Source organism: Oryctolagus cuniculus, chromosome 8 (genome assembly GCF_051225735.1).
Source record: "Oryctolagus cuniculus isolate XC-2025 breed Fujian yellow rabbit chromosome 8, ASM5122573v1, whole genome shotgun sequence".
NCBI classification, from domain to species: domain Eukaryota; kingdom Metazoa; phylum Chordata; class Mammalia; order Lagomorpha; family Leporidae; genus Oryctolagus; species Oryctolagus cuniculus.
The window spans coordinates 53,668,675-53,678,681 of record NC_142874.1 but is presented as its reverse complement, the minus strand read 5'-3'; the positions used below and the strand labels follow the sequence as shown (position 1 = coordinate 53,678,681).

The following is a 10,007-nucleotide window of genomic DNA, read 5'->3' as shown; positions in this document are numbered from 1 at the left end:
AAAGGTATTAGAATACTTTATTGAATATATTAGCTGGCAGTGTGGTTAATAAATAAAAAGAAACTAATATTTTCTTTGACAACTTCATTTTAAAGTATTCATAAAATGCATTTCACTCAGTTTTCCTCTACCATCAGTTTCAAATATTAAAATATATAAAGGTTCTTCATATTCAATTATACCATTGCACCTCCAAAATGGTCAACCAAGTGCTGTTCCTTATTTGGGCGTTACATTTGCCAGATGTATGTTTGGCTTTCTCCTCCTAAGGCACTGAGGATAAAACTTAAACAAAATAGGTCTTCATTTGCCTTTGAAAAAAAAAGTCCAAAACTCCCTACTGGGATTTCTTTAGTTTTTAGGGTAAAATAAAGTGAACAAGGTTTTATTTCTTGATGACCCGGGTGCAGGGGTTCCCACTGGGATGTGGTGTCCTTTTCTTGAAGCTGATTATGTGGCACAGTCCACAGTCTGCCTTGACCTCATGAGTTCTCCTTTCAGCTTTTCAAAGCACACGAACATGATGACGTTCCATGATCCGAGTCGCAGGAAGGAAGGTACAAATCTAGAAGGGTGCATGTCACCATCCTATTAGTTTGAAATTCTGAACACTGGCACAGGCAGCTTATACTTAGCACACTACCCTCTTCTCAGTTAAGATGCTGAAAGGTGCCTAGTCCTCCTCTTTCTCTCCACTGCCAGAAACTGTTTCCTCCAGGAAAATACAGCTTCGAAACAGCACCCTGATGATCCCATCTACACAAGTCCATCAGCATTCCTCACTCCCCCCAAACCAAAGCACATCTCCTTTCCTCTTTGTTTTTAAAGCCTTTTTCTCAACATTTATTTATTTATTTGAAAAGCAGAGAGATCTTCCATCCACTGGTTCACTTCCCAAATGCCTAAATAGCTAGGGCTGAGCCAGGCCAACATCAGGAACCCAAAACTCATCTGAGTCTCCCGTGTGGGTGTCAGGGACCCAAGTACTTGCCCCATCACTTGCTGCTTCCCAGGATTCAAATTAGCAGAATGTTGGATTGGAAATGGTGTAGCCAGGACTTGAACCAGCACTCTGATACTGGGCGTGGTTGGCCTAAGCAGTGGCTTAACCTGCTGAGCCACAAAGCCAGCCCCTCCCCTTTTTGAGGGCAGAGGAAATTTTTGTTTTGTTTTGTTTTGTTTTACTTTGCTTCGTGAATGAGAAGTAGGAAACTATTCAAAGACCTAAGAGGAGAAAACAAGAAGTGTTGAGCGCAGTGGGCCATATTCCAGAGTCAGGAAGTCAGTGCTGGGGTCGGCACAATGGCACAGTGGGTCAGGTTGCTACTTGGGAACTTTGTATCATATGGGATGGCCAGATTGAGTCCCTGCTCTTCTACTTCCAGTCCGGCTTCCTACTAATGCATCCTGGGAGTCAGGATTCACGTGGGACACTGGGATAAAGTTCCTGGATCCTGGCATTGGCATGGCCCAGCCCTGGCTGTGTAGGCATCTGGGAAGTGAACCAGTGGATGGAGGATCTCTTTCACTTTTGCTCTTGCTCTGCCTTTCAAGTAGTTGAAAAATAAACATAAAAAATCAGTGCTGTCTCCTTTTTGGCAGCTCTTACCCTAGACCACTAAGGGTTTAAATGGTCCTAGTTCTGGTTTACTCTGAGGGGATGATTTTTTTGCCAAACTGTACAGACCTAACCATTAATTTTAAGTGTTTGCAGCAATGAAATTCCAGGAGAAAAAATTTATCAGTTAAATCTTCCTTGGACAGATTTTTAAAAGAAGCCCAGTCTATAAGTAACATTCCATAAAGGGTAGGCTTTTTTCTTTGGGTATCGTATATTTCTCTTGACTGCTAGATGCATGAAGGTTTTTCTTTTCACTATAATGTAAATAACATGCAATGTACCATTTTAACTGTTTTTAAGTGTGCACTTCAGTAGCATTCAGTTTATTCAGATTGTGTGCAACTATCACAACCATCCATCTCTAGAACCTTTGTGTCAATCCAAACCAAAACTTCACACCTATTAAACAATCTCTCCACATTTCTTCTATCACTGGCTCCTGATAATTTCTACTCTACTCTCTGTCTCCATGAATTGGACTACTCAAGGTACCTCATTTAGGTGGAATCATATGGCATTTGTTCTTTTGTACATGACTTATTTTGCTTAGTGTAACATTTTCAAGGTTCATCCATGCTATAGTATGTATCTTCTAAAAAAGTTACTGTTAAGTGGTTATGGTTTATAACTGACACATCAAAAGTTAATTTTGCATTTCATTTGTATTAATATATTTTATATAATGTGTATGGAGCATTTGTGCCGTAAGGTTTTAAAAGGCTGAGGCATTTATTAGGTTAGCACTAGTATAATCCTTGCTGAATATGTACATAAATTGGTTGATACTATGTTTTCTTTAATTCTAATTGAATTAAAGCTATTGTTCAAAGTAGTCTCTGATGTAATACACATTACATATGAGAAAATGTCGTCTATTACACAATACTAGTTTCTAGCTGAGTATGATAATGACTCAAACCACATAATTTTTGGTTATTTTTCTAGATGAGTGGCAGTGATTTTTTCTAGCTTTAGCATGTTTTTAAAAATTGATCTTATCAAATTATAACAATGACAATCAAGTCTTATTTTCTTGTAGCCCTTTATTACACTTTCCCTCTACTTTGTAGTTCTCCTGCCCAGAGAAGGCAAAATATTGTCTACATTTTCAAGAGACTGGGGCACTGACTTCAGATGAGCCTCGGATCAAGGCTGAGAAGATTGCTACATCACAGCTGTTTATTTTCTGGCACAGTGGAGTTAATAGATTTAATTTATGGTGAGGAAAAGTCAATAATAAGCATACTGCATATGAAGGCTGAGAATCTAAATGTCTCTTATTTAGATGAGACAGTGTCCCAGAACAGACAGACAGCCTGAACCCAGATTGACAGATTGAGATCATATCTTACCCTTTGAAAAAAGCCGTTGGTCCTTCCTTAGTGAACATTGTCATTGCACAGTTGGGCACACTCGCATATTGTCCCGGTGGAGAGTTAATAAATCTGGTTTTCACCACATCCACTGGAGAGGACAGAAGCGTTGTGCAAAATCCAGCGATAAGAGCTGACAGTAAGTGGCAGGGAACATCATCTAAAAAGGATCCATGAAACAGGTCAACAGCAGACTTTGGGGGAGCTTGCACTTTTTAGTTATCTGTCAGATCTTTGTGAACCTGCTGATAGCAGGAGTTCAGTGTGGATGTCTTATAACCAAATACAGCAGGAAAAACTGTACTGGACAAAGATGGTAAATAGTACAGCACAGTGGATTGTAAACACTGTAGGAAAACAACCTCAGCTTTCTCTGTGCTGCCGGGGCCTGGCATAATGCCCGATTACAGGCGTCTACTACTCTCTGAAAGAATTGAAGGCTTGTTCAAGGAGAATTCCAGTGTCTCTGAAAATTGTTAGAGTATTATTTGAAGGCCCTATCCTATGGGCCTGCTTTTTGGATGAAACCACTGAAAAGCAGTTTATAAAACTAGCTCTTTTGGAATTGGCGTGGGGATGGACTTACCTCGTGAATTCTGCTATATCGAGAGCCTAACAGCAGTCCCTTATGTTAGTATTAGATGAGACTAACACTCACATAATACAGCTGCATTATATTTTTGTGACAATAAAATTGCCACAGAAATATTGCGAAAGGTTTTTTGCAGCAATACTTCTTCAACTTAAGGTTTTGATAATTTTCTTTTCCTCAAAGTTATGTATGTCTCACGCTCAAAATTGCTTAATTTTTTCCAAGAGAAGACTATTAGAATTAAGGGGTTAGGGCTAGTGCTGTGGCATAGCAGGTGAAGCCGCTGCCCGCAGTGCTGGCATCCCATGTGGATGCCGGTTAGAGTCCTGACTGCTCCACTTCTGATCCAGCTCTCTGCTATGGCCTGGGAAAGCAGTAGAAGATGGCTCAAGTGCTTGGGCCCCTGTACCCGCGAGAGAGACCCAGAGGAAGCTCCTGACTCCTGGCTTCGGATCAGCACAGCTCCGGCCATTGTGGCCATTTTGGGAGTGAACCAGCAGATGGAAGACCTCTCTCTCTCTCTGTCTTTCCTTCTCTGTGTAACTCTGACTTTCAAATAAATAAATAAATCTTTTTAAAAAAACCATAAAAATAAAAATTAAGGGCGTATTCAAAGTAATGTGAATGTAGAAGCTCTCAGATGAAATTATAAAGAGACCAATTGTTTTAATATAACACAGAAAGTTACCTGCTAGTATTTCGTTTCTCACAAGGGCCCCCTTCATTAGGTCGTAGGTTACGAGCTCTGTACAGTTAATAATGACATTCCTTAACAGATTAGGAGTTGTCCCTGGGGGTAAAGAAGAAATTGTTTGATAACTCTGTTTATGAAAGGTGCCAACTGAAGAAATGTGTTTTCGTGATTATGAAATGCCCGAGAAGTTAGTTACCTTTCCACAGACTGGTCAAGCTCTCAGTTGTAGCTATAATCCTGTAGGCATTGTACGTCCCCGTGTAGCGAGGCTTGAGACCGTGCAGGTGGCTCTGCGCTTGCAGCCTGACTTTCACGACCTCTGTGGGCTGCCCGATGAACACCGCCACGCCTCCAGTTGTTAGGCCGGCCGAGATCTTGCTTCCTAAACTCGGTGCTGCTTTGCAGAAAGAGAAACACTGATTCAGAAAAGAAAATCAAGATCCAGAATACATCCATCCATCTGTAATTTTTAGTAGTCAGTGTCTTGGTATTCAATTTTTTTTTTTTAAGATTTATTTATTTGAGAGGTAGAGTTACAGACAGTGAGAGAGAGAAAGGTCTTCCTTGCGTTGGTTCACTCCCCAAATGGCCGCAACAGCCGGAACTGCACTGATCCAAAGCCAGGAGCCAGGTTTCTTCTTCCTGGTCTCCCACATGGGTGCAGGGGCCCAAGGACTTGGGCCATCTTCTACTGCCTTCCCAGGCCGAATCAGAGAGCTGGATTGGAAGAGGAGCAGCCAGGACCAGAACCGGTGCCCATATGGGATGCCAGCGCCACAGGTGGAGGATTAACCTAGTGAGCCATGGCGCCGGCCCCATTTGGTCCTAGATCTGGTCCATATATTGATCATAGCAGGACCAGAAAACTTGTCTAAGTTTGTTGTTCATTTTTTTAATGAAGACTTTCAAGGAAAAACAAAACAATTCCAATTAAACAGTAGCTTATGAGACTGGTGTTGTGGCACAGTGAGTTAAGACACCACTTGCAATACTGTCTTCCCATATCCAAGTGCTATTTCAAGTCCTGGCTGCTTGCTTGCAATCCAGCTTTCTGCTAAGGCATCTGGGAAGGCAGCAGATAATGGCCCAAGTACTTGGGTCCCTGAAACACATGTGGGACACCCAGATGGAGGTCCTAGCTCCTGGGTTTGGCCTGGCCCAGACTGGCTGTTGCAGGCATTTGAGGAGTGAACCTGTGGACAGTAGACCTTTTCTCTCTCTCCCTCCCCCTCCCTCCCCCTCTCTCTCCCTCTCTCTCTCCCTCTCTCTCCCCCTCTCTCTCTCCCTCTCTCTCTCCCTCCCTCTCCCTCCCTCTCTCTCCTTCCCCCTCCATCTCCCCACTCCTGTCCTCTCTTTTGCTCTACTTTTCAAATAAATAAGTAATGAAAGAAATCTTTTTTAAAAAGTGGCTTAGTTCTTCCTTTATTTAGCTTCATTCTTTCCCATGTATAGCTCTCTTTTTCAATATTTCCAATGATAATGTTAATTTCCAGTGATAATGTTAATTATCAGACTCCTTGATTGTAGGAAAAGCCCAGTGGGCGAATTGCCCCAATATGAGACATCAAGTAGTGTTTGGTTAAAACGTAGGAAAGTTACAATATATAAAGTTAAAACAAAGGCAACTTTAAAAAGATTTTTCTTTTGAAATTTTGAGAACTTAGCCTATTACTTAAGACAGACGTCATTTACTAAAGTTACACATTGTTTTGAAGCCCAATATTCATCCAATAATGAAATATAGAATTATGACTCAATAACACGTACTCATCAAAGACTATCTCATTCTAATTCTGTTTCCCAACCTGTAAACTAGGGATAGTGATGTCTTCTTGGGCTAATTAAAATAGTATCGATAAAGTATTTAATACATTGCCCAGCACATAGGAAACCCACAAAACTGGCAGCAGTTGTTTCATTATTATTATGATTGTACTCCCTCATGTCTGATCATGAGCTGAACCTATAGTAGCTTTTACTTGGCAATGTTGTGTAACTATGGTTGCCTTCACTTGGGGCCCACATTTATAATTTTAGTTTGATGCACTCACTCTACTCTTTGGTCTCCAGCTCTCTCATCCCCACTTCATCTCCCCGTCAAGCTCCCGGGGAGCTATATCCTCTGTTATCACTTCTCATGGCCCATTTGCTTCTTAGTGCTCCACCACCTGGCTTGCACCCCACCACTCTGCTGAAGATGTTCGTGCCAGGCAACCAGTGAGCTTAGGTTTGTTAGGTACAGCCATCATGTGTCGGCCCTGTCCACACAGCGCTCTCTGCCTCGTTTGCTGCATCAACAGTGCCTTCTGTGACTTCCTGCAGTCTAGTCCAGATCGCTCTCCCAAGCTCATGTGCCTACTGGATATCACATGTTGACATGTTCTCAACTGAATTTATATTTTTCCTTAAGACAACCTCCGTATTTCCTCCCTCAGCAAATGATATCTTTAGTGGAACACTTGGGAGGCATCTTATATTCCTACCTTTCTCTTAATTCTTCTCCTCTCAGCCACTTACTCTGAGCTGTAAGCTCCTGTTTGGTGAAGCTTATTGAGGGAGTGGAATTAGCATAACAGTGTACTGCCCAAACACGTCTGATTAATTTGGGGTATAAAGTACCTAACAACTGGCTAAAATAATCAATGTATGAAAAAAAAAAAAACACCTTAATGGGCAGCTTCATATCATTGTGTCTTTTGCTACGTCTGTAAATAGGACAGTGCAGTATTGATCTAGAATCATCCAGACTTTATCATCACTCAGAACGTATTTGGGAGGATAAGTTTAACTTATGTATTTGTGTAAACGATATTTACAAATTATCCCACAAGGTCCTAGTATTCCAGGGTTACTCCGAGTAGAAACGAAGGAATCTACCAAGGGAGTTACTAACACAGCACATTCCCTTCGCCACCAGCACATCTCCCTCCCTGGTCTGGTCCACATGGGAGCGCCTCTGATGTGATTCTGCACTTGTCCCTTAGCTTCAGTGGTACTCAGATAATGCTTTCCAGTCCTAGCACAGTTGCATAGAACTAGTGATGCACACTCACATGCAAAGTGCAGGGGGCAGGGAAGTGCAGCGGGAGAGCTTGGGTTTGAACTCTGGTGCGGGCCCTTTCCAGCTGTGAGAACTCCAGCAAGTCACAAAACAGCTTGGAGCTCAGCTTCCCTCTTTGCCAAAGGATGCTAACACCAGTGCCTTTCCACTTGTGACATATCTGACACACTTTGAACCGTGACTGACATATATAAATGCGAGCCAAGCTGACGGGGACTTTGGGGGTACCTGCACTGGCACCCCGGAGGCATTCACTTCCTCTCCTTCTTCCCATAAGTGAACCCACTTCAGCATACATCCACTTTTCCCTCCCTGATCTTTAATGTTCGCGACCTTATGAGAAATCTCTCAAAAGGAAATCTTCTTGTTCTCTCAAGTCTCCTTACAAAGTCTAACTTCTGTTCTTCAAACCAAAGCTTTTCAAACTTTGTTGGGCACCATCATAAATAACCGGGGTAGCTTATGAAAGAAAACACAAGTGCCTCAGTCCCCAAGTACTGAGGACTCCGGCAGTACCCCTGCAGGTATTCATCAAGCTCCTTAGGTATTCTGATATACTTTGCTGTGTGGGGGAATTTTGACTTAAATGTATTTTTTAGCCATTCATGTGGAGGTCCAAATTAGGTAGAGACCTTCACAACAAACTGGGTGATTTATGTAAGTGTGCATCTGAAGAAAAATAGCCAATTTGCACATACACTTTTCTTTCTATGCAGGGAGCTAATATGAGAGGGAGAGAGTTCACACACTGAGGTTTTTTTGCCTGCTGGTTACAGAGACTGTGACCTTGTGTGTTTGAACACAGCCAGCCTCCCGGGAGCGCCCGTGGCTTACTTTCTTCCCCCGAGGTGAAGAACTCCTGCACCGTGTCGTAGAGGCCGATCCTGAGCGAGGCGAAGCTGATTTGTCTCTGGAGGCCGGCGGGCAACCCGCTGTAGAGTTTCAGGGGCCCTTCCGTTTTTGCCAGGGTGGTGATTGTCCCCAGGACACCTTTGTACCTGATGCCGCTGGTGATCGGGAACTCGCCTTGGATCTGGAAATGAGAAAGGTGCAGGGGGGAAAACAGCGCAAGGCTCCTAGTTGGTGGGAAGACAAGACCGGCATGGGGCTGTCCTCTGTGCAAAACTTCAAGCCCAGGCTTTGGACATGGGTTTCAATTTCCCTTCTCAGCAATTTGTGTATGTGTGTGTGTGTGTGCATTTTCAGGAGGAAAAAGGGAAAGAAAAGAATGAAAGGGAGAAGGAGGAGGAAAGGGAGGGAGTGAGGGGCGGGGAGAGAATACAGAGAGAAACATGGGCTACAATGCACGAGTTGAGCATCTGTCCCCAGGCCCCGGGCATCCCCTAAGGCAGTAGGATGGGTGGTATCCTCGCAGAATCAAAAAAAGGAAAAGCCCCCGGGTCGCAAAACTGCGCAGAGAAGGACATCCCTAGCTCCTACAACTCCCAGCATGCAGTGGCTTTGCAAGAGCCTGGCAATAATCACCGGCAACCCGACATCCCAGGCTCTTGGGATTCTTCACTTACTAGAGAAGTTCCAGCGTCCCGCCCTAGAGCATCCAGCCCTGGGACGAGGCCACACCTGCCCTACCTGAGGACGGGTGGCTACACCAAAGTAGGCTACCGAAGGGACGCACACAACAGGTACACCGCGTCTGCCCTGGGACGCCTCGTGGTCCCCGTCTGCCTCTACCTGTTGCCGGACTTTGGCGGTGTCCAGCGGAAAGGTGATCACGTCCGCCAGGCAGGCTGCCACTCCAGCTGAGAAGATCTTGACCCCCATGGTTGGGGGCACGTCCGTGGTCGTGGTGCCCACCATCTTCACTCTGAGCAAGAGGCAGGTGCAAGAGGATAAGGGCTGCAATCTCCGAAGATGTAAGTTCCCTTTCCTGCCTGGTCACTGGGCTCTCTCTGACCTCGGGAACCGCCCTCCCACCCCGGGGCAGCAGTGGAGGGGTCGCGGCCGGCCGCCTGTCCGCCTCTCCACCCTCGCGCTGGGAACACCTGCTGCGCCCAGGCCGGCAGTACAGCTGTGCCCTGGCCTTCCCCGGTGACTTTTATAGCCCGGCCGCTCGAGGGCCGAGCCGCCGCCAGGGCTTAGAAGACTCGCACGCGCGTGGGAACTAGAGGGGGCGTGCCCTCTGGCTCGGTGCTCGGCGCCTGGGGGTGGGTGGGGCGCGTTCACTCCCTGAGGCCCTAGCTCCGCATCCCGCTGTCCGCATCCGGTGCGCTGCACCTGCTGTGTTCTCTCCACTGTGTTCCGAAACTGAAGCGAGGAAACAAGCGGCGGCTCCCCAAACAAGCAGGATCTCAGAGATCTAGCCAGAGCGCTTCCAAAGGAGGCAGGAGTAGGGCGCTGCTGCTGTCCCTCTGCCACCCCAGGCTCCTTGCAGGCCCCTGGAGCCCTCTCTGCTCCCCTTTCCTCTCCTTTCAGCGTCTCACCCTCCCTGCCTCCTTATTTATTCCTTTCCAACCACCAAAATTCAGACTGCGATTGCAACCTAAACCACGTTTAGAACTTTTAATAGAAATAGTTTCTGTTTGGTCACTTCTCATAGGAAGATATCAAATGAGAGAATGGTCATATTGGAAAGCAATAGTAACCGGCTAAAACACTGTACAGAAAGAAGTATCACTCAGTCCTTTGAACTGCATTTTTGCGGATAC

At 45.1% G+C, this 10,007-nt stretch overlaps 1 protein-coding gene across 1 annotated transcript; it reads right to left on the bottom strand.

Annotated features, from left to right (window-relative positions):
- Positions 1–9,281, bottom strand: UCP1 (uncoupling protein 1). The gene is given in 6 exon segments (NM_001171077.1): positions 1–565; positions 2,974–3,154; positions 4,275–4,376; positions 4,477–4,674; positions 8,176–8,374; positions 9,034–9,281. Coding segments are annotated over 6 exon segments (921 nt in total). The 5' UTR covers positions 9,160–9,281; the 3' UTR covers positions 1–450.
- Positions 9,282–10,007: the final 726 nt, after the last annotated feature.